This window comes from Tiliqua scincoides, chromosome 10 (genome assembly GCF_035046505.1).
Source record: "Tiliqua scincoides isolate rTilSci1 chromosome 10, rTilSci1.hap2, whole genome shotgun sequence".
NCBI lineage: Eukaryota > Metazoa > Chordata > Lepidosauria > Squamata > Scincidae > Tiliqua > Tiliqua scincoides.
Genome location: NC_089830.1, coordinates 6869672 through 6893731, shown reverse-complemented (window position 1 = coordinate 6893731; position 24060 = coordinate 6869672). Strand labels below are relative to the sequence as shown.

General features: G+C 46.2%; 1 protein-coding gene and 2 non-coding genes across 3 annotated transcripts; all 3 read left to right on the top strand.

The window, feature by feature from the left end:
* Positions 1-542: 542 nt before the first annotated feature.
* PABPC4 (poly(A) binding protein cytoplasmic 4) lies at positions 543-22094 on the top strand. Its single transcript, XM_066639096.1, has 15 exons — positions 543-1933; positions 5737-5930; positions 7337-7452; positions 7941-8080; positions 9168-9262; positions 9822-9959; positions 11861-11956; positions 14435-14707; positions 15633-15720; positions 15949-16068; positions 17397-17524; positions 18499-18592; positions 20150-20280; positions 20366-20465; positions 21761-22094. Exons 1-15 carry the CDS (start codon positions 1741-1743, stop codon positions 21802-21804), a joined length of 1950 nt encoding a protein of 649 aa, XP_066495193.1. The 5' UTR covers positions 543-1740; the 3' UTR covers positions 21805-22094.
* Positions 11596-11726, top strand: LOC136661861 (small nucleolar RNA SNORA55). The gene has a single exon (XR_010794960.1). It is a non-coding gene; the product is annotated as a small nucleolar RNA SNORA55 (small nucleolar RNA).
* LOC136661860 (small nucleolar RNA SNORA55) lies at positions 12477-12606 on the top strand. The gene has a single exon (XR_010794959.1). It is a non-coding gene; the product is annotated as a small nucleolar RNA SNORA55 (small nucleolar RNA).
* Positions 22095-24060: the final 1966 nt, after the last annotated feature.

Sequence of the window (24060 nt, the reverse complement as noted above, 5' to 3'; positions counted from 1 at the left end):
CCAGTGTCCTGCCCGCCCTCCCCTGCCCCCAAACACCGCACTCCTGCCTCTTCCCCCTCCTCCCCATGCCACCTGTGCTGGCCTATCTCCCCCAACAGTGGTGCTTTGTGGCACTTTTGCAATACGCATTGGCCAGTGCAAGGGATTTGCGCCGGCTGAGTGGTTGCTTTGGATTGTGCACACAAGCACCTATTGGCTAGTACCTGTGACTAGCGCCTAGTGGAGTTGCAAGGTTTGTTCCCTTGTGAAATTTTAAAATATTTAAAAACTTTTAAAAACATGGTTTTTCCCCCCTTTCATTTTTCATGCTTGTTAACAACTGAGCACTCGCTCTTGTTGCACTGTCGTGCAGACAACCCCATTGTTTTTCCTGAGCTTCCTCCTTTGTCTGCTACAATGTATGCATTTGGCTGCTATTTGCATACATACCCAATACCTAGTGCAGGCTCCAGGCTCGCTCCTCCAGCCACCGGGGGCCGCTGGCTGCCTGGGCTGCAAGCTGGCCCTGTGCGGGCGCCTATAAAGGCGCCGGGAGTGCAGCGCTGCCTTCTCTCTGCTCGCAGCCCGGGAGGAGGAAAGCAGGCAAGGAGGCGCCCAAAAGACCCCCCAACTTAAAATAAAAAAACCCTTTAAAAATTGCAAAAAAAAAAAAAAGAGCAAAAAGGAAAAAAAAATCCAGGAGCAGAAGCTGGAGGAAGAGGGTAATTAAAAGAAAGATTAATCACTGCTCATTAATTAACAACGTGGGAGGACTGGGAGAGCCCCCTGCAACGCACGCTGCCTGCCTGCTTGCTGTCTGCTGGTCTTGCAAAGGTTCCCACCCCTTTTCCTGGGTCTGCCACCCCCTGCAAAGCCCTGCATGTGTTGGCCCCACCTTTAAAATTGCACCCCCCATATTATTTCCAGCTTGCTGAGCCACGTGGGGCTGGCATCTCCCCCCCCCAGCTTTGCTCCCCTGATTCCCTTCTGGCTTGACCTTCTTCCCCCCCTGCATTTTTTGCTACAAGTGTCTATTGAAAACCCCCTCTTACTCCCCCCCATTTATCCCCTGCAACTTCTCCCTAGCCTTAGCTTTGCTCTTCTCGCATCTTTGTCCTTTTAAATGAAGAGATTTTATTTTTAAACCATTATAAAAGAGAGGAAGTCATATCTTTTTAATTCCCTGCCTTCAGAGGAGCCTCTATTGATTGCATCAGTTCTCTTACGGGGGCAAAAAAGCCACAGAGAAATATAGTTTATTTTTTTCCCCAGAGTTATTTTTTTAATCAGAGAGATAGAGGGAGGAGGGAAAATTAAAGCTGAGGTGTTAAATTGCTGTCTTTCACTTAAGGTCCCTGGTTGAATTTTATTTTGCAGGGGGGGAAGTGTGAAAAGGAACTTGAGAAATTTATTTATTTATTTTTAGCCGTGGAATTGGAAGTTCTCATGTTAATAGTGATTTAACGGCATTGCGGGTGCCTTCATTTAAGTCTGGGTGAGATAATTTTCTGTCCATGTCTTCCACCCAGCTCTGCCTTGAATATTACCTTTTTTGAAATTTGCACTGTATTTTTATGTTAGCTGCTACCCCTCCTTCTCCTAGACAGAGGGGCTTTTCTTCAAAGCTCTTTCAGCCTGTCTTCGATTTCCCCCATAAGCATCCTCTGAAACCAAGCTGGTTTTAGGGATTTTATTTTATTTTTTTAATAAATTGAAAAAACATATTAAAAAGTTAGCACCAGTGTGGAAGGGGAGTGGAAGATGAACACAGCTGCTAGTAGCTACCCTATGGCTTCTCTATATGTGGGCGACCTGCACCCTGATGTCACGGAGGCCATGCTGTACGAGAAGTTCAGCCCTGCTGGTCCCGTGCTCTCCATCCGTGTCTGCAGAGATATGATCACTCGGCGCTCCCTAGGTTATGCTTATGTGAACTTCCAGCAGCCAGCTGATGGTGAGTGTTGGTGCTTGGGTGGGATGCATCCAGATTGTCCTGTTTTCTTATTACAGCGAGACCTTGCTTCACATTGTTGATAGGTTCTTGGGAAACGCAACTTTAAGCAAAATGACTTATAAAGAAGCCAGTTTGACCATAGGTGGGCTCAATAACACTCTCTAGTGGTTGCTTTTCTATCACGCCACACAGCATTGTTGCACACCAGAATGCCTTGTGGCTATGCAAGGCATCCTGGGGCGTAATAAGGCCAAGGAAGTGGTTCATGGGCCTGGCACAAGTTGGAAGCAGCTTCCAGTAGCCCTACAATGCGTAGCTGTGGAGGTCAGAAGATTGAGAACCACTGACCAACTTTTAAACAAAACAATGTAGAATGAAACAGCTTGAAGTGACAACTTGCTGTACAGGGTGGGCAACGTGGCCTGCTTTGGGACCCCAGAGCACCCACCTGTCATGATGGTGCCATAGCACCTGCCTGTCCTGATATAAATCTAATTAATTAATTATGATGATAAAAACGATATTTTGGGGTGCAAATCTTAAGTTGTACTTGACATGGTGGATGCTCATCCATGCTACATTCCCCCATGTCAAGCACAAATAAAACTTAGATTTGCACCCCACTATATATTGATCTAAGGCAGTGTTTCTCAAACTGTGGGTTCGGACCCACTTAGTGGGTCGTGAGCCAATTTCAGGTGGGTTCCCGTTCATTTCAATATTTTATTTTTAATATACAGGGTGAACCAAAAGTAGGTGGACAGTAAATGATAACATTTTCTTGCATCAGTATTTAAATTATTTGCCATTATGGGTTATCTGAACTATCTGAAAAGAAAAAAAAATATTAAATTTAAATAAATTTAGTTATAAAATTTAATATAATATAACACAAATGCCATAGTTATAATGAACACCATCGTTTCACCCTATTCCACCTACTGTCCACGCCGTATTAGACTTGATGCTACTATGGTATGTGACTGCGTTTGGGGAAATGTCACAGATTTGTACTTTGAACAGGCTACTATGTATATGCTTTTAACAATGATAGTAAATGGGACTTACTCCTGGGTAAATGTAGGTAGGATTATAGCCTAGGATTGTTAAAAAATTTTCCTGCTTGATGACGTCACTTCCAGTCATGACATCACTTCCCATGGGTCCTGTCAGATTCTCATTCTAAAAAGTGGGTCCCAGTGCTAAAAGTTTGAGAACCACTGCTCTAAGGGTCTCAGGACAATGCACACAGGCGTGACACCAGGAATTGACCCGGTCAGCAGTGACTGAGGGTCCATCTGTTTGAATGGACCCTCAGCATTGGTGATAATGGTAGTTTCCAAGGGCCGGTGGGTGCTGTGGGGTCCCAGTGCAGCCCACCCACCATATGATAGTAGCATTGAGTACACAAGACCCCTCTGAGGATTGATTAGGCTTAGTGACTTGCTGCACTAAGTCCATGGTGGTGCTGGAGTAAGGGTTTCAGTGTGGGTCTCCTGTGTATCAAGAAACTTCTGTTAACACCAGCTATGAGCTGCTGTAGTTTAGCAGTTCAGTTCACTAGAAAGTCCTGCAACATATTTTTTTGGGGGTTGGGAGTGAGTTAGTGCTTGGTTAAGTTTGAATGGCTTTGGGTCCACTTCTAGGAAATGCATCTTTTGGTTTTTTCTGCTTGCTATCTGTTATGAAATTTACAAGAAACCGAGCACTGGGGAAAGTGAAAGTGTCACAGCTGTTGTACCTTCTAAGCAGAGGTACAGCATGATGCAATCTGGTAAGAAAAAAGAAGAGCGTTTAAGAATTTAGCCTATTCATTTGCTACAGTGGCTGTCCAGATATGCCTAAAGCAAGAGAGCACATGTTTCTGCAGCTTCCAATAGCATGTGGCCTTGATCTTAGAGTAGGTTTTCACAGGGCAAGAGGCTCATGCACATTCAATTTGCAGTGAGTGTTGTGATGGAATTTCCCAATCACCTCTTCACATTAGTCTGTTTCAAACCGCTTATCATTTGTCCGGAGGCTCTCTGTGCTGTTGCAAACGGCATATTCTAGGAGTTGCTGCTCTTGCCAGTACATGTCTCTGGAGCATTGCTTCTTTCTATAAATAAATGCTGACAAATTTGACTAGCAGGGAACCCAGGTGCCACTTGAAATGGAGTCCTTTGGTTATAGGAAGACAGCTGATCCTTGCCCGCAACTAAAATTGTGGTGCCTCTCCCCTTTTTAGCAAGTGATCAATAACAAGGGGGGCCATCAGAGCGAAGGAGTCTTTGAAAATTCTAGCCATGGCTCATTCATTGGTAACATGAGCCTGTCACTTATTGATCGCCTCCATTTGCAAGGCTGGAGGGATTCATTTAAGAACATAAGGAGAGCCCTGCTGGATCAGGCCAAAGGCCTTTCTAGTCCAGCTTCCTGTATCTCACAGTGGCCCACCAAATGCCCCAGGGAGCCCACAAGACAACAGACACAACCTGTGTCCCGGTGTCCTCCCCTGCATCTGGCAATCAGAGGCAGCCTGCCTCTCAAACCAAGAGCTTGCACATACCTACTGTGACTCGTAAACCGTAATTAACTTTTCCTCCAGAAATTTGTCCAATCCCCTTTTAAAGACATCCAGGCAAGACGCCATCACTACTTCCTGTGGCAAAGAGTTCCACAAACTAATTACACGCTGGGTAAAGAAATATTTTCTTCTGTCTGTCCTAACTCTCCCAACACTCAACTTTCGTGGATGTCCCCTGGTTTGGCTCCCACTGGTTTCTGTCTTGCCATCTACTTGAGACAAGCCTTATATGTTTCATGCTATGAAACATATACAGTAGTTCCATGGTATCTGTGGGAATTTGGTCCCCCCCCCCCCCCGGGATACTGATATCTGCAGATACTGGAGTTCCTTTGAAAATAGTTTTAAAAAGTTTAAATGAGTAAGAAAATAGCCTTTCCTGCCATTGCACTGCAAAATTGTGCTATTTGTAGGGCTGCAGAGCAGTCTTCTGAGCTCTTTGAAGCCAATTCCGGTTTGAGCATCCCCCTCCCTTGTTCTTGACTTGCCTCAGAATGCATTGTACAACCCGGAAGCAGCTTACAGGAGTGCAGAAGCCCTGTGAACAGCGCAGTTTTGTGGCGCAAAGGGAGGGAAGGCTATTTTCTTACTCATTTTTACTTTTTAAAACATTTTTCAAAAGTGACCCAGCATAGTGAAATTTGTGGATGCCAGACCTGTGTAAAAGGCGGGTCCACTGTACCCCATTTTTTGATCCAAGTGATTCCTAAGGCAGCTTGCAGCAGATTTATAGGTCTGTCCAATCCCCTTTAAAAGACATCTAGGCCACTAGTTTATGGAGGAAGTCTATTGCAGATTACAAACCATGATGACTGTATCCTAATTTTAGAGGTAGCCTATCTCTGAATGCCAGCTGCAAGGGAGTAGTAACAAGATACAAGTATTTTATTGTCTTGAGTGCTCCCTAAGGTACCTGGTGGACCACTGTGAGATCCAGGAAGCTGGACTAGATGGGCTGTTGGTCTGATTCAGCAGAGGTCATCTTGCATACTTTTCTTCCTGTGGCAAGGAGTTCCACAGATTAATTACTCACTGGGTAACGAAATATTTTCTTTTGTCTGTTCTGACTTTCCTGCCAGTCAATTATAGTGGATGCCCCCTGGTTCTGCTGTTGTGTGTGAGAGAAAAAAAACTTCCCCTTGTCCATCCCATGCGTTCTTCTGTATGTCTTGTCATGTCCCCCTCCTTCCTTTTTGCCATGATGAAATCTCACTCCTTACTGCCTTTAACCCCACAGCTGAGCGAGCCCTGGATACCATGAACTTCGATGTGATCAAAGGCAAGCCCATTCGCATCATGTGGTCTCAACGGGACCCTTCCTTGAGGAAATCTGGGGTAGGAAATGTCTTCATTAAGAACCTGGATAAATCCATAGACAACAAGGCACTTTATGACACATTTTCAGCTTTTGGAAATATCCTTTCCTGCAAGGTGAGACTTGGCCTCTTCTCTGATCTGCTTTGGAGTGTCCAAATACTGGCTGGCTGACCCTTGTGGAGAGTGAGAATGTGTGCACCAAGTTAGGAAGAGGAGAATCTCTTCTCTGGTATAGAAACAAGTGGAGTATCTTGTTTACGCTAAACAGTAAAATTTTCAATACGTTTATGCATGTTTAAAAAAATTGTGTCCACACTGTTTTGCCCTCCTGTGATTGTGGGAGGGATCGGGTTGAGTGAGTCTTTGCTGAATGTTTTTCTGTTTAGACTTCACATCTCCATTAGGTGTAGGAGATGAGTTTCCATACCCAAGCTTGTTGATACCTGATTCTTAAATAAATAAATTTTTTAGAAACCTTTGCTTTAGGCGTTGCTTTGCTTTAGAAATTGTGATTCTTGTGATTGTGTTCACAAATGTGTTCACAATATTAGTGCAGGACACAGTGCTGAGTCCTTCTGGTTGTCCTTGTTAAGCATATGGTCCCTGTGGTGCTTGGGGGCACAGGACCGCAAAATGCGCCCCCCCCCCCCGAGAGGAGACTTACTAGTCAGTTCTGGAGCCTTGCACAGCATCCCCTGGCCCTCCAAAAGCCTTCCAAGGCTTCTGGAAGGCCACCTAGCAGTAATTTCATTTTTCATTGGAAAACCAGAGTACAGTGTACAGTTTAATGGCCTCTGGAGGCCTCAGAAGGCTTTTAGAGGGCCAGGGGATTCTGCAAGGGTCCTCCCAGGCCCTCAGAAGAGCTCCAGAGGGCAGGTGGGCTGCGGCAGTAGTGCAGCCCCAAAGGTGTAACACCCTGGGGCTTTGGCTCCCTCAACCCCCCAGGACTGCCAGTGATATTTATATAAAGGTATCCCCCCATATCCTAGGGGTTCTGTTCCAGAACCCCCATGTGGTTATGTGAAAGGGCAGAAATGGGCGGATGCCACCACCCCACCCCCACTCTCTGGAGCTCATCTCCAGGGGGTGCACACATGGGGGGCCCTGTGGACCCAATCTGTGGGTAAGTGAATCCATGGATACAGGGGGGCCCTGTACCACTTTTCAACAGGAGGAGTTTGCAAAGTGGCTTACATAGTAAAATAAATCAATAAATGGTTTCCTGTTCTCAAAGGCTCACAGTCTTAAAAAAGAAAATATAGAGGACACCAGCAACAGCCACTGAAAAGATGGGGTGAGAAGGGACTGTTGCTCTCCCCCTGCTGAATACAAGAGGACACCACTTTGAAAGGTGCCTCTTTGCCCAGTTAGCAAGGGTCTGCTTACCCTTGAAATATGATGAAATAGATCCACATGAAATAGATCTTGGGTGTCGTTGAGACTCGGCTGAAACAAAATGCACAACTTCGCGCCCCAGAAGTGAAGCATGTTGCTCAGTCCTTTCCAAATTGCCTTTGCAGGTGGTGTGTGACGAGAATGGCTCCAAGGGCTATGCCTTTGTGCACTTTGAGACACAGGATGCTGCGGACCGGGCCATCGAGAAGATGAACGGCATGCTGCTCAATGACCGCAAAGTGTGAGTGTCTCAGCCAGAAGCAGTGGCAGCCATCGCATGAGCCGTGATGCATCTCAGTATTAACCCACAAGGCTGCTGGTTCTCCTGGCCCAAGCCTTGGCCTGCTGCCTCTCCACACCAGGGCTGGTGAGTTTCCCTGCCCAAGCCACAGCCTGTTTTCCCCCAGCAGAGGGGTCTGTCTTCGCTTGCTACCTTCCTGCTGCTGAAGTTGGTTGACTTTATTGTGCTTTGCCCTGCTCAGGACAGCTGGGTGGGTGTTCTTGGCTTGCTGCCTCTCCTCTTCAGGCCAGGGAGCTCTTCTGCTTGGGCACATGCCCTCCTCACATCCCACCCCTCCCCTCCTGAAATCACGCTTTGCCTTTCCACTGTTATGCCATTTCTGCCCAACATTGCATGTAGGATCAAATGTGTACACCTGTTGGCTGGGCAGAAATGGGTTAAACAAGCGGTCTATTTTTCATCATATCTTTGCTCTTTTTCCTTTCCAGTTTTGTTGGCCGATTTAAATCCCGCAAAGAGCGTGAGGTGGAATTAGGAGCCAAAGCAAAGGAGTTCACCAACGTGTACATCAAAAATTTTGGGGATGACATGGATGACGAAAGGCTGAAGGAACTCTTCAGCAAGTATGGTAAGTACTTCCACAGCAAGTCCTTGATGCTCTGCAACAACTACTGGGGCTGTTATTGCCGGCACCTGGTGCATTGCTTTTGGACAGGAGTTCTATATGCATCTGTGCATTTGATTATCTGGTTAGTAGTTCCCAGCATAGAAATACAAGTGTACCCTGGTGTCTGTGAATCCAGTGATCTGAGGTTCCCCCCTCCCCCGTCCCATGCCCACTGCCACTCTGCAGGGGCCCCACACCCATTACCTTTGTTTATGTTATTTATAGTTGCCTGAAGGAATTGTGGACTTGTTTTAACCAGGCTCTATAGGTAGAAAGCTTATAGCAAGACAAACAGGCAGGCAACCAGTTGCTAGAAGGGATGACTCGGCAAACATGCTTCCAGCTTCCTGTTAATGTTTGCTGAGTCATTCGCTCTAGCTGCAAACTGCCTGTCTGCTTGCTATAAGCTTTCTGCTATTAGCTTTCTGCGCCTGGTTAAAGCAAGTATACAATTACTTTGCATGACTATAAACAACATAAACAAAGGTAATGGGTGTGGGGGGAGCACAGAGATAAGGTTCCCCCATACCCACAGTTTCCTGTATCCAATTGGAGCCAGGATTGCATCCCCCCATGGATATTGGGGACACCTATAAAGTTAAGAAATACCCCAAAGCAGAATATAATAGAGTCTCTTCAGAATGTGTAACAAGTTAACTAATTTAAAACACTTATGTGAACATTGGAGGAGGAAAAATCACTTAAAACTCTGGAGGTGTTTGAAACATTTAAGGGGTTAATTTTCTTGTGCAGCAAAGAGAAATGCTGTAATAGTTGCACATAGAATAGAAGGGAGGGAACCTGGGGTGGGAGTGGTTTTAGTGAATCCTAGGAAGGGGAAAGTGAAAGTGATAGGATTTCTTTTTCTCTGAATTCCGTCTTATCACAGTTCAGCATTAATAGCAGAAGTGCATACATCGTTTAGTTCAGTTAGTTGAGAAACAGTTGTGTTTAAAAGAGGGGATCTCCAGAGTCATCGCCACATTGCTGGGACCTGATTCTGCCTCAAAAGGTGCTGTATTTGCTAACTCTGCTCTTCTGGTAACAGGTAAGACGCTCAGTGTGAAAGTCATGACCGACCCCTCTGGGAAGTCCAAAGGGTTTGGCTTTGTCAGCTTCGAGAAGCATGAAGAAGCCAACAAGGTATGGACACTGAGAGGCACGTTCCTTGCCATAGGCGCTTTTCTCCACTCCGGGATTGGAAAAGATCTTCAGCAAATGTTCCTGGAACTATTTCCCAACACAGTTAGCTCAAAATCCATCCTGCTGTTTTACAAGGAGGAGAATTTGTCCCATTACGTCTCTGCCTGAAAGCTGTTCTCTTGTAGCGTAGCAAATGGGATGATTGCAGACATGGCTTGCTTTGCAGTGAAGGTTCAGCGGGCGTGTGCTACCATCTTGACAGTGCAATCCTAACTTGCACTGGAATAAGTGGGCCAGAAGGCCTGTGCCGTATCCAGCGCAAGGTTCAGGCTGCAAGTGGCTCTGCCAGGGGCAAGTTTTGTATGTCTCATACAAATAAAACCTCAAACAAGGTTCAGGCCGCATAATTTTGTATGTCTCAATCATGCCCCCCCCCCCCGGCACCTCTTTTCTAGACTGAAAAACCCCAGGATAGGTTAGCCCAGGACAGGTGTGTAGACAGGAATTGTTCACCAGTATGGCAGCTCTGAGACAGTCGCTGTTTTGAACTTTCTTCTAGGCAGTAGAAGAAATGAATGGTAAAGATATCAGTGGGAAAATGGTGTTTGTGGGCCGCGCTCAGAAGAAGGTGGAACGTCAGACAGAGCTGAAGCGGAGATTTGAGCAACTGAAGCAGGAGAGAATCAGCCGATATCAGGTGAAAAGAGCAGGACCGCGTCTGAATACGTGGTTTTATTTCTTCATGTGCTTGAATGATGTTACGGTACTATCATTATGAAAGTGGACCCTCCTTCTCTGTGGGGTTGGCATATGCAGATTTCAGTATCCACGGGTGCTGAGCCCGCTGCCGGAGGGTCTCAAAGGACCTTCCCACATATTTGTTCACCTAAATTGGTGTCCATGGTGGTCCTGGAATGGATCCCCTGTGGATACCGAGGACCCACTATACTATTTATACTACTCTGCTAGTATGTGCATGCCTTTCCCATGCCTTGCAGGTGCATAGGCACCTTAAATAAAACGGACGTTGGAGAAAGAAGGACACATCCCTGACCTCTTTGTGAGATCAGCCCTGTAAGAATGAAGTTTTGGTTCCATGGGGGACTCACCAGCTTAAGATTCAGGCTTTAATAAACTTGCTTCCTGGCCAGCAGTGAGAACCCTACCCCTACTGGTGAGCACCTTTGTGCTTCCAGCATAAGACCTCCTCCTTGGGTGTTAGAGGGGAAGAAGCTACTTTTCCTATCCTTTCTAGGGGCTTGGTCGACCACACCAGCTGACCCTTGCTGATGTCACATTTAAAAAAAACAAAACCCTTTGGGCTTCCTTCTTTGTGAATGAAAGGACAGGTGGTTTCCTAACCTTCCTATTAGACTTTTGCGGAAGGCAGCTACAAAGTGTGCTTTCTACAAAGACCCAGATTCAGAAGAAAAATACAGATCCAGCCTATTTATACACGGATTTTTTATACACGGATTTTTTTGACTCAACAGGAATGGCCCCTGCAAATGAGAAGGAATGTGCTGATCCCTGGAGAAGGGGAAAAATGCATCCCTTTAAAATCAGTTTAAAAAAACTGAACAGTCATTTAACAATAGCCTCCTTAATGAGAGAGAGAGGGCTGCTGGCTGAAATCCATCAATCCTCCTTTCTCTAGGCAACACCTCCCTTCCCCGCCCCCCCCAGCATGTGAAAAGTGATCACTTTGCATTGGTGAAGGGAGGGACTGAGTGAAAGCCTCCTTGGAGGAGGAGTGATTCATGGATTTTCGTCTTAATGACTCTTGTCTTACATCACAAAGGTCAGCAAGGCTGTTTTTAAATCAATGGAACAAAGAAACTTTGTTTTTTAAATGGATTTGCTATAGTGCTCTTTTTCCCCCCATCCAAGTGAGTGCTTGGAACCCAAGCAAATAATGAGTCTCAGCCTGTAGTGTGTGATGATTTGGGGGGGGAGGGGGAGAGAAGTAGTTTCTCTCCTTGGAAGCTTGTCTTGAGCAGAAAAGACCAGCCGTGTTTCACCTCTGTATCTTATGCAGACCAATGGGAAAGGAAACTGTACCCACACAGAATAGGAGGATAGAGTTAATAGCTTCTCAGCAAATTTTTGCAGGCCAAGCGTACTGCCTGAAGCACCTTTTTCAAGTGCATGGTTGCTGTTGGCTGCAGTACTATCACATCCTGGTACCAGAAGTTCTGGACAGGAATTCCCCTCTGTTGTTGCACAAGTAGCTGTCAGTTTTTTCTAAACCCCATAAATGTACCCATTTAGAAAGTAGTGCCTGAACTATAGGCTAGGGAGAAACTGGATGTGGAGAAGTCAGGGGAGGGATTGCATCTGAATCTTTCCTGCTCCTTGCTGTGTGGTGCAGGACTGGGGACATGGGATGCGAAAGCAACGCAGAACAAATCCAGGCAAGTCTGTTTTTTATGGCAAGATTTGTCTCTACAACTCTGCAACATTTTTACCTTCAGGAGGCCATAGGACACATGGACGAACTGATTATGGACAGAGGAGATTTGGCTTTTCGGTTAATTGATATTAAGGCTGCCTTCTGCATTGTTAACTATCTGATGCTAATGTGTTTCTCTTTTTCAGGGAGTTAATTTATATATCAAGAATCTAGATGATACAATCGATGATGAGAAACTGAGGAAGGAATTTTCTCCTTTTGGGTCTATCACAAGTGCCAAGGTAAAGGGTGGGCGGAATTAAGTGCACATAGGCCGGGTTCCTTGGACTGTGGTTAGTGGTTAAGTGCTTAAGTGGCTTAGTGGCTCTTCGTCCAAGAAAATGTGCTGCCTCTGTTCCTAGTTTGAAACCAACTGGGATCTTCTGGTGTAGCCAAAGTTCATGAACAAACTACGATATCCAGTCAGGTTCACCTCTAAAAACAGCAAACTTTGCAGAAGGAAGAATTGGGTTCCAGGGGTGTGGAAATGGGAGAAAGCCCAAGACCTGCCATAGAGCAAGATTTATAGTTGAAAGTTTTTGACTCCATAATGGATTACAGTTTTAAGGATATGTATTATAGTCAAAATATATTGACCAGTTATCACAGAATTCTATTGGACAGCCTTCCGACTGAATCTTCTTAGGATGTGGTTGCGCAACCTATTTGTTGCATTCTGAAGCCTCTGGGTGCAAAGGAGTAGGGAAATACCATGTGACATTGCTTTTTTATGACCTTGTATTCATATTTTGTGTGGATGTGGCACCTGAATCTTTCCCATGCCTTGCAGAACAAGTGCAGGCTTGGGGACAAATGGTGCTAAAACAAAGCAAAGGCAATCCAGACAAGTCCTCCTTCACTGAAGGCTTGTCTCTACACCTTTGCAACATTTGATTTCAGTGGTATATGTGCAGGTCAAGCTTCCTGTACTCCAGTGGCGTCGCTAGAGGGGTGCGGAGGTGTGAGCCACACACAGGGGTGGGTTGACACCACTACTGGCCAAAATTTTTAAAATCTTGGTATTTTTTTAATAATACCAACATGTTATATATCAGTCGATGTGTGAGTTTGTGCAGAATGAAATGAAACAATCACACTGAGATCTCTTTTCTGTGAAAAGTTATAGCCAAAAAAACCAGCAGGGGCGGGGCAATGGTACACCTCCGCACCCACTGCTTGGGGTGTCACCCTGTCCACTACATGGGAAGAAGTCTATCACAGGGGTGACGTGCTGGCCTCCCACACCGGGTGACAGCTGTGCTCTCACTTGAGCGCTTTTGTGCAGAAACAAAAAGTGGGGCAGAGCAGGTACTTCGAGAAGTACAATGGTGTGCTTCTCAGATGGAAGAGCCTGTGCTGGTCCTATGGTTGCATTTCTCTTCAGTGTTGAATAGAACTGTACAAGGCTAAAGTCACTAGCACAGTGTTTCTCAAACTGTGGGTCGTGAGCCAATTTCAGGTGGGTCCCCATTCATTTCAATATTTTATTTTTAGTATATGAGACTTGATGCTACCATGGTATGCAACTGCATTTGAGGAAATGTTACAAACCTGTACTTTTAACAAGCTACCATGTATATTATTTTAACAACGATAGTAAATAGGACTTACTCCTGGGTAAGTGTGGGTAGGATTAAGCCTAGGATTGTTGCAGATGTTCCTGCTTGATGATGTCACTTCTGGTCATGACATCACTTCTGGTGGGTCCTGACACATTCTCATTTTTAAAAAATGGGTCCTGGTGCTAAATGTGTGAGAACCACTACACTAGGATGTGTGAACTAAGGGAAGTAGGACAGTTAGGATTACAGCAATACCTTGTGCGTTTGTCTGGCTAGGGACCAGAGCACGGACGAAAGTAAAAAATGGATGAATGTCACAGCAGAGCCCTTTTTAGCTTGGCAAATTTACATTGGCCAGCGAAAAGGTAAATAACTATATAACACTTGTGAATGTATGTGAGACCTAAATAAGCACAAAAAAGAGAGAAATAAATAGTAAAAAAAATTGGTGACTGTCATGGAAGGTTGGATTAAATTGGATGGAAGAGGCAGATGGATGAAATATGAAATGTGGCTATACCGGTTAGCCGTCGTTATCTGTGGGGATATTTGCGGATTCAGGAAGCCAAGGAATTTGTGGGTGGGGGCTATCAGACATGACCAGAAGTGCCTTCTGGAAGTGCTCTCCAGGTCTCAGAAAGCTCCCCTCCAGAGGTATCTGAAAGGCACTTTCTTTTTGGGGGGGTGGGGGGGGTGAAATCAGAAGTTACTTTCCAGCACCTCCAGGAGTTGATTTGAAAGCCTCCCAGATGTGACTGGAAGGTGATTCAGGCTGTGTCCATGAGTCAGGTGAGGCCCTTCAGCATGGATGCGGCCCCTGTACTGAGTCAAATCCACTGTTGCCAAACCTGCACATAAAGAGGCCCCACCTGTAACTGAAAATGGCTGAAAGAGCAAAGCAATGCAAGTCAAGGTATTGCTGTATTGGGGGTGCCTGCAGCAGGTGTGCCGTGCAGGTATGCTGTGGTAGACTTACTTTGACAGTGAAACCAGTGTGGAGACTGAGCCCCATTGACCAAGAACAGTAGAGTAAGGTCTGCAGCAGTTCCCATTTTGTGCCACATCTTGGCAGTGATCCTTCATCCCAGCAAGCATCACCAATTAACGCAGAAAACTATTAGTGTTGGGTGTCCTTACAAACTCACTACCTTTCCCCAGGTAATGTTGGAAGATGGGCGAAGCAAAGGCTTTGGCTTTGTCTGTTTTTCCTCTCCGGAGGAAGCCACCAAAGCCGTGACGGAAATGAACGGGCGTATTGTGGGCTCCAAGCCACTGTATGTCGCCTTGGCACAGAGGAAGGAGGAGCGGAAAGCCCATCTCACCAACCAGTACATGCAGCGCATTGCTGGGATGCGAGCTCTGCCTGCCAACGCCATCATCAACCAGTTCCAGCCAGCTGCAGGAGGCTATTTCATGCCTGCGGTGCCCCAAGTAAGTCCCACCAAAGATTGTGTGCAGTTCTTCCAGGTTTCTGTGTCTTGGCACCCCAAATGGTGGTTTTACACTGAGACAATACATGAGATAACCAAGCTTGCATATATTCACTATTGTGTAAACATTAGGAGATGTCAAGAGTTCCTGCAAGTTTCTGTGCCTTTTTTTGAACCTAAGTTGCTAGTGTTGGGTATAGAGTTCAGGATGTAAGGTGATTAGTAACTTTATGCTGTTTTTGTTCTATGTGTGTGTTGGGAGAGGGCTATGGAAAACATACAACAAAACATGGTTCTCCAGTAGTTCCAGGGTGGGCTCAGCCTCTGCTTGTAGGAAATTTCTCCTCTTGGCAGCAGGCAGGGTCATGTGACATTCGAAGCTCTGCAATAAAGACCTTTACCTTGTCTGATGCTCTCTGAGAGAGGCAGGTGTTGTCAGCGAATGGTGCAGGGGTCTGCAGGATGGTTCCTGTCCTGTGTCAAGTGAAGGCTGGGCCACCCTGGTGGAGACCACTGGAGAATGGGGAATTCTAGTCTTGCACATGAATTCTCCTCAGTGGTTCCACCCAGGTCGAATCAAGGTGTGCATGCTTAGGATTGGTGTTAGGAGAGCCCACTGCCTTGGCTGAGGGCTTAGACAGTATGGGCTCCCCAGGGTTTCCCCCGTTGGATAGGCTGTGTATAGTTTTTTTTGCTGAACCTGCTACTGCTGCTACATGGAGGGGCTCCAGGCGCTCAGGCTGGTTTGTAGAGCAAACCTTCTGCTTGGAGCCTTTGGGGCATATATGTCCCCGAATGTTGCCATGAACTAGCAACAAGCAAAGACCGAGTCACCCTGGAACCACTGAGAAAGGGAATTCACAGGGACACCCAATTTCCCTGTTCAAGTGTTGACTGACTTGGGCATGGCCCCTTCCACTTTCCAGGCTCAGAGCAGACCCACTTACTATGCACCAAATCAGATGACTCAGATGAGACCCAACCCACGCTGGCAGCAGGGAGGCAGACCTCAAGGTGAGTGCACAGGATCCCATCTGACCTGAGTGGCACAGTCTCCTGGCGCTCTTCCTCTTTATTCATTTGTAGGCAATGAGACCATGGCAATCTGCAGCAATCACAAATGCTGGGGTGTGGCTTGGCAGATGCTGGGCCTGGTCTTCTCCAGAGTTTAATATGATACTGTCATTTTTCCAATGTGACTGACCAATTGCTTTGTGTTTTCTCCACCACCACTCCAACCAGGCTTCCAAGGAATGCCCAATGCCATGCGTCAGTCTGGACCTCGGCCAACCATGCGCCATCTGGCTCCGGCAGGCAATGCTCAGGCTTCACGTGGGCTGCCCGCAGCCACCCAAAGAATTGGTAAGTGACTGTACAAAAAGGGAGATTCCCTGTCCATTGGTGGAGATTAATCCTGGGTGTGGATAAGAAGCAGCCCAACCGGTTTTCTCTCCTTTGGGTAGAAAAATAACACTCGGTCTTCCCCATTCCTTCTGGGGACCCATGGTCCCTTGCGGCAGAGAAAATACCAAGTTGATGGAGTGATGTGGTCGTCTTGGTAGCAGACATTTAGCCTTTTTGTGCAGCTGTGGGAAGAAGAGGGGAGAAATCTCTCTATACTGAAACAAGTTTGCTGTGAACAGAATTATATAGTGGATTGAAAGGGGGGACTTCTTCAGCCTCCTCGTGCCTCACAGTGCCTCCAGGAAGCAACCAGAAGTGACATGCAGTTTGTGTCCATGACGTAGTAGCATTGGGAGGTGTTCTGAGGCACGGGGAGGCCTGCAGCCCACTCCATTGGTCTCGTTATGCCTCATAACCCCCCTGGAAGCAAAGCAGAAGTTGCTTCCCGTCACTTTCTGGGCATGGGGAGGCCAGTGGGGAGTGGGCTGTGGGTCAGTTCGACCTCCGAAGTCTCACAGATAAGGCGTTGCGGCACCTCAACCTTGAATCCACCTCACTCTAAGCCAGGGGCGTCCAAACATTTTGGCAGGAGGGGCACATCATCTCTCAGACACTGTGTCGGGGGGGGCGGGGAAAAAAAGAATTAATTTACATTTAAAATTTGAATAAATTTACATAAATGAATTCATTAGAGATGGAACTTATATGAATGAATGAAGGTCTTGCAATAGCTCCTGGCCTATAAAAGGCCTTGCCTAAAGCAAGGCCAACCTTTCCTTCACTGCCACTGCTGCATCACAGGTGTGAAACAGCAAGTAGTGGAGGGGGCCCTCGTCCCACAGCTCAGGAGAGAGGTTGAACAGTCGTCCTCATGCTGAGAGCAATTGTATCAGGCCAGCATGGGCTCCAGCAAGTCTCTGGAGGGCCAGAGGCTCATTGGAGACTGGGGGCTCCCCGACGGCCTGATTGGGAGCCCCCGAGGGCCGCAAGTGACCCCTGGGCCGGGGTTTGGGCACCCCTGCTCTAAGCTAGAACTCCAGCACTCACAGATTTTGGTATCTGCAGGTGTTCCTGGAATCAATCCTCTGAATATCGAGGGATGACTGTAATGTGTTGAGCTGCTGATAATTATTAGGTGACATTGTTCACAGGAAATAAAAGCAGTTTGTTTGAAGTTGTGTGAACCACACTCTAAAGTCTTGCTGATACAGACATACAGACTATGTTTGCTTGTGGGATCTTTTGCAGACTTCTTGAACTCAGTGTATCTTTTTTTTTTTAAACAGGAGTTGCTGCCACAGCTCCAAATTTAACACCTCGGCCTCCTCTAGCCCCTCAAGCTCCCAGGGCAGTTCCTCCCTACAAATATGCCTCGAGCGTCCGTAGCCCACATTCAGCTGTACAACCTTTGCAGGTAGCGTGAGGGGCTGGGTTGGGCTTGACTTGGCACTTCAGAAATACCATGACTGAAATAGGACTTGATTCCCATCTGTAATGCATGTTCCTAGTGCTTCTGGGTACCCCCTTGCTATAACTGCTCTTTGTCCTTGCACTATAATTCCTGATCTTTTCTCATTTGCAAAAATGCAGCATGAGTGATGGTAGATCCCATCTAAGGATGCCCTTCTCCACTGGGAGAAACAAATGGACTTGCTGTGATAAGTTCTTTCTTCACATTGGATGGATGGCTCCTCAAGAAGCACCATCACCTACAGAGTTGTTGCATAGTTACTCTCTTGAGGCAAAAGATTACAGTGGGTCTCCTTATCTGCAGGCTTGGCATCTGTGGATGCCAGGCCCATAGCTGGAGGAGAACCTCCTGGATGCAGTCAGATATGCCTTCTGGTCATGTTTGGGAGGTGTTCTGAGGTGTGGGGAGGCTGTGCACAACCTCCCCATGCCTCAGAAGGCCTCCTGAATGTGACTAGAAGGCACTTCTGGCAATGTCCTGGAAGTTCTCTGAGGCCCTCCAGCTACAGATTTCATTATCTACAGAATTTGGTATCCATGGGTGGGTCCTGGATCCCCCACAGATATTGAGGGCCCACTGTACTCTCTGGATCATTTTTCTTTGGCGGTCTTGAACGCAAAGCGATGTTACATGTGCACATTGGTTCAACCACTGGAGATAAACTACAGCCCATGGCACCTCCCTAGACTCCTTATGCTCAGCTAATTTATGCAAGCTAGTTGAATGGAAGGAGCAACCTGTCTGAGGATGCCATCTGTCCAGCATGAAGAAAGGAATTGCACATCATAAGGAAGCTGTGCAGTCCCACTGAACATTTTAGTTAGCCCCTTCAAACCTTCAGTGTTTGATACTGTTGGCAAATCAATAAAAAGCTATTGCTGTGCTTCATGGGCGAATTCTTCTTCATCCTCTAATAGGCCCCTCAACCTGCTGTTCATGTGCAAGGACAGGAACCCTTAACTGCTTCCATGCTGGCTGCTGCCCCTCCACAGGAGCAAAAACAGATGCTGGGTAAGCTGGTCCTTTCTACTTCTCAGAGACTTGATGGGGAATGGTAATGCTCTGGGACAGGGGTGGGCAAACCCTGGCCTGGGGGCCATTTGCGTCCCTCAGGGACCCCCAATCTGGCCCACATTGAGCCCCCAGTCTCCAATTAGCCTCTGGGCCATTAGAACCTGTTCTGGCCCACAACTGTCGGTCGCAACCATCAGGCACAAGCTGCATTACAAGTTAGAGCAAGGCCTTTTATAGTCTCCATGTGTTTTCTGCTTTTCCCTGGGCATTATTTTAACCCCCCACTCCCTACTGCCTCTGAACAACTGATGTCTCCATGTGTTTCTGGCTTGGTCTGTATGTTTTCACTGTACCAGAGGTGTGTAGCAAACAGTTCATAATTCTCACATGGTTCTCCATGCCTATATTATAATTCTCCTGTGTATTATAAATAAGCTCAGTAAAATTAATTTGTTCATGTAAGTTCTGGCTCTAATGTAAATTTATTTACATTATTTAATTTGTTTTTACATTTTACATTTATTTTAATAAATTTTACATTTTACATTTATTTTAATAAATTTTACATTTATTTAATTTGTTCATGTAAGTTCTGGCATTTATGTAAATTTATTCAAATTTGAACTGGAAATTAATTCTTTTTTTTTTTCTGGCCCCCGACACAATGTCAGAGAGATGATGTGGGTCTCCTGCCAAAATGTTTGCCCACCCATGCTCTGAGTTGAAAAATGTGCCTAAGGCATAGCTTTTTACAAGCATATTTATCTTGAAACTGCCACTTGACATAAATTGAGCATCACAATGAACAGCTTTCCTGATACTTGATTTTTAGGGGTATTTTTAGGTCATGGCATTTCATAATATGGCTTCAAAAGCCTTCACTTCTAGGTGCCTAGCAAGTTGCCTTATATAGAATTGGACCACTGGTACATCTAAGTCAGTACAGTGGGTCCTCCATAACTGTGGCCTCAGCACCTGTGGATTTGAATATCTGTGGGTGCCAAGCCCACAGCTGGAGGGCCTCACTTCCCAGACATAACTGGAAGGGGTAGCCTCCCTGCATTTTTAGGAGGCCTTCCGGACGTGACTGGAAAGCACTTCCGGTTTGTATGCAGGTCTCCCCCATAGATTTCATTATTCATGGAATTCAGTATTGGGGGAGGAGGTTCTTTAACAGATCCCCCACAGATACCAGGGACCCACTGTCTTTACACAGACTGGCAGCAGCAGTGCAGGGTTTCAGGCAAGGCCTTCCTGGTGATGCTTCTAGGGACTGAAGTTGGGACTTTATACATGCAAAGGATGTGCTCTACCGTTGACCCACAGTCCAATCGCCCTCCCCCCATACTTTGCATATTGCCCCCTTGCCACCGTCACTTAATGGCTAAGGATCGACTTGGCTGAATGTCACGGCGATGCTACAGGAAAGCTAGTGGTTTGCTCTGAACCAGCAGGAGATGCAGGCTGGTATTCCTCTTCGGTGGGTCTGGCTGTGTGTGAAAGCCTCCAAGGTGTGCCTCAACCTCTGACGGGCTTGAAATTTTGCTTCCTCAGGAGAACGTTTGTTTCCGCTGATCCAAGGCATGCACCTCAGCCTTGCAGGGAAGATTACAGGAATGCTGCTCGAAATTGACAACTCTGAGTTGCTGCACATGCTGGAGTCTCCAGAATCCCTCCGCTCAAAGGTAATGGGGCAGGCACCCCACATGCATACAAGGCTTTGCTGGCTTGATCCGGAGAGACGATGACTCTGATTTCTTCCCGCCCCAGGTGGAGGAGGCTGTGGCCGTGTTGCAGGCTCACCAAGCTAAGAAAGAAGCTGCCCAAAAAGTGGGCATAGTTGCTGCTACCTCTGAAGCCGGGAGGACCAGTGAGTATCCCAGTTCTCATTGTACTTGTTCACGGTTGTTGTTTACCTGAAGTTGGCTCGCAACCCACTAGTGGGCCCTGACCCACAGTTTGAGAAACACTGCACTACACCATCATGGCTCTTACTACATGTATATCCTGTCCTTCCTCCAAGGAGCTTAGGGCATGTGACCTTGGGAGGACATACTCTTCTGCAGGAGAGTAGCATAGCATCAAATCGGTTATGGTGAGACGTACCTTCAGCATTCAGCACTCTCCCTTTAGGAAAACAGGCGAGGGACCCCAGGGATTCAAGGAAGGGTTTATTTACAAGGAGTTGTACACGCACATCATTCGTAGCCCTAGTCTAGTCCTAATAACTGCAATCCTGGTACACCCTCAGTCTCATTGTGATCCTTTCCATGGTGTCTGGGTCTACCCCTTCCTTTGGGGTCCACCTCAACTTAAAGCCAAGGATTGGGCTGGCTTCCTGCGCCTCAACTTAAAGCCAAGGCCTCCTGGCTTCTTGCTCCACACTGTCCTGAGAGAATGGAGATGCGCCCCTGTGGCTGCTAGCTCCTTTTCCCATACTCTTCACTCTCACTTTCCTCCCGACTTCTTCATCTGGCTTTTGACCCTCCTCTTGTGTTCCTCTGTCTCCTGCTTACCTTCCTTTCCACCATCCCACCCACCTGCCTCCCTCCTGTCCTTTTATGCCCCCAGCCTGCTCCTTCCCTCTTCTTCATCACAGCTGCCATGTTGCTTTGCCTGTAGTCTTGGGCAATCTCACACGAGATCAAAGCCCACATGTCAGTTGGCTTACTTAGGCTGTTTGGTATAGGGCAACACACACTATTCTCTCCCTTTCCCGTTGCAACAACTTTGTGAGGTAGGCTAGGCTGAGAGATTGATTGGCCCACATTTACCCTGGAAACTACTTGAGCCCATCTCTTGTGGCTCAGTCTGAGACTTTTAACTACATCACATTGGCTTTCAGCTTCCGTTTGAGAAAATGAGGGGCAGTTATCCTAGATTCAGTGTCCATCACCATATAATTTAAAGACATAACGAGTCAATCCATGCAGTGCTCAGTACTGGATAATTTCTCTTTATTAGAATTAAACACCCAGTTAAAATTGATCCTCCCATTCACACATGCATACATTACTTGACACACTCATCCTAAAAATGCCCCTGTTCATTTCAAACCAGTTTGAGGAAGGACAACAAAACAGGATTGAACTGGTGGCTAACTGGAAAGCTGTGCTGAAATGCATTCAGCATCCATTCTAAAGTGTTCACTTTCTTTCCTTACAGGTTGTAGAAGTCAAACAGGTCCTCTGAAGGAAAGCATCTGCTAAAGATATTTAAAAGAAAAATGTGCCCTGCGCATTTCAACATCACACAACCGATATATCATTAGCATTGTGCCAGTGTGTAAATCTTTTAATATGCCTTATTTTGCAACCACAAAATCCTCCTTTTGTTTTCCACAATTTAAATATGCAAGGACAGAGTTGGCCTCTTGTCTTCCATGAGCAGGATGACAAACTTCCTAACTTAAATGTTTTCATTTTGTGCTTTGGGGTTTTCATTAAACAATCCCATTGGCAAGGTCTGGAAAGTGTTTATCAATAAAGGAATAAAAATATTTTCTGAAATTGCCCGACTCTTCTTTCCCCCTTCCAGCAGTAGATCTCCCAGCCCCAGCAAAGCTCCATGATGGCCCCCCCAGGCTGTCACCACCCCCACACGAAAATCCGCCCCTCCACTCACCTGAGCCTCATGCAACTTAGGGCTGCATAGGGGAAGCCTCTCTGACTCTATAAACTGTGCTTCTGACCCCATCAGGCATCTCAGAGAGGCTTACGCAGGGTCCTACAGCCTCGCACCTTGGGCATTTGCCCTAACAAACCCTGTGGTAAGTCTGCAACTGCCCCCCTACCTTCTGAGCTCCCTCCTCCCAGTAACGTAGCCCAGTGCATTGAATTTCCTTGCAATACCAACCCTCCAGGAACACTTGAACAGACTGAGTTGAAATGAATGGGGAAAACTGCAAGAGAATTATGTAGTGTTCAGTACGTATTCACCTTTTGCTTGGCAGACTTGCACTTCTTAAAGAGCTCCAACACAGCAAACATCCATTTCAAGAGGGCTTTTCAAAGCTGCTTGTGAAATGCTTCTGCAAACGGGGCCTGCACGGTGGGCTCTTTGGAGCACCACAAGTAGAATCTTTGGATCTCAGCCGACTCATTTAGACATCCACACACTTTTAAAAAATGACATTAAGATTAAGGAACACCAATTCTATCAAAGCACGTGGTCAGAGCTTCCTGGATTAGGAAGTTCTGACCCCAAATCGTAAATTCTTTGACTTTTTAACCATTTCCCGGAAGACGGCTCTATGCAGACAGCCCAAGATAATTTGTCACTGAAGAGTACAGAAGTGTCTAGTTAGCAAGTTCATAAACTATTCCCATAATTTACCACTTTCCATTCCCCTCATGAAACCCAATTGGCAGTCCTCTCAGTTAATGCACTAGCCACAAACATATAAGTCAATAATATCCACACTCCCAGCAAATTATAGGCGATCCAACTCCCCAGCCTTTCTTTAAGTAGTTACTGTGAGAACCATTGGCTAGCCCTCAGTACAGGGATGGTTTTGTATACTTGGGTTCACATTCTTTGGCTTTGGCTGGTGCATCAGTTTCATTCTTAACTGCAGAAACTGGTCCAGGCCTCAGTCACCCATAAACCTGTTTAGATTGTGAGCCCTTTTGGGACAGGAAGCCATTAGTTGTTTTTCTCTGTAAACTGCTTTGTGAACTTTTTGTTGAAAAGCGGTCTATAAATACTGTTAATAATAATATCCAGGTTAGATTACGGTAAAGGGGCTCTTTGTAAGGCTGCCTTTAAAAAAATAATTGGAGGCCTCAATGGGTTCAAAATGAAGCAGTCAAGTGCTTTCTGTGATAAGGCAATTGGTTTGTGATTACACGAGTGTTTTAGCTACACTAGTGACTGATTTGCTTTTGGGCCAATTCAAAATGCTAGTCCTTACCTGTAAGGTCCCAAGGCTGCAGTCTTCCTTGCATTCATGCTGGAGTAGGTGCCACGGAACTTGGAGTTGTCACACACCCACACCCACCAGCCCAACTCCACACCAACTCTGCCATGTTTTTGAACATCTGATGGGCATGTTCAGCTATGGAATTGTTTTTTTTTTTTATTTTAGCGAGCAGGTATGACTTGCTTCTTTAAAAGGGTGCTTGGCCTGACTGAATCGTTGCTGCCCAATACCTCCTGGCTCCCTTTTTTGGTGGCAGCGTTTTTGTTTGTCTTTTAAATGTTGTAACTTGAGCATTTCTTAATGGAAAATGAGGAGCGTACATGTTTTTAAATAAAAGGCATTGGGTAGCGTGGATGCCCCACATGTCAAAAGTAGTGGGTGTGGTTGCTCAGTTGTGTGTCCCTCAAAAGCAAGTACAAGGACTGAAGGAAGCAGGGCTAAAATGCGCATGTGATTGTTAGAAGTGTTTGAAATTTTTTTTTGCAAAAAGGCAAAGCGGTGTTATGTGTTTTTTTTTTAAATTATCATAAAAAAAATTCCTTGC

Excerpts from the sequence above, each read along its gene's own strand:
- PABPC4 (XM_066639096.1), top strand. The coding sequence starts at position 1,741 with ATGAACACAGCTGCTAGTAGCTACCCTATGGCTTCTCTATATGTGGGC. Across the intron at positions 1,934-5,736 it reads CTTCCAGCAGCCAGCTGATG|CTGAGCGAGCCCTGGATACC; the intron begins GTGAGTGTTGGT and ends TTAACCCCACAG. Across the intron at positions 16,069-17,396 it reads CGCAGCCACCCAAAGAATTG|GAGTTGCTGCCACAGCTCCA; the intron begins GTAAGTGACTGT and ends TTTTTTAAACAG.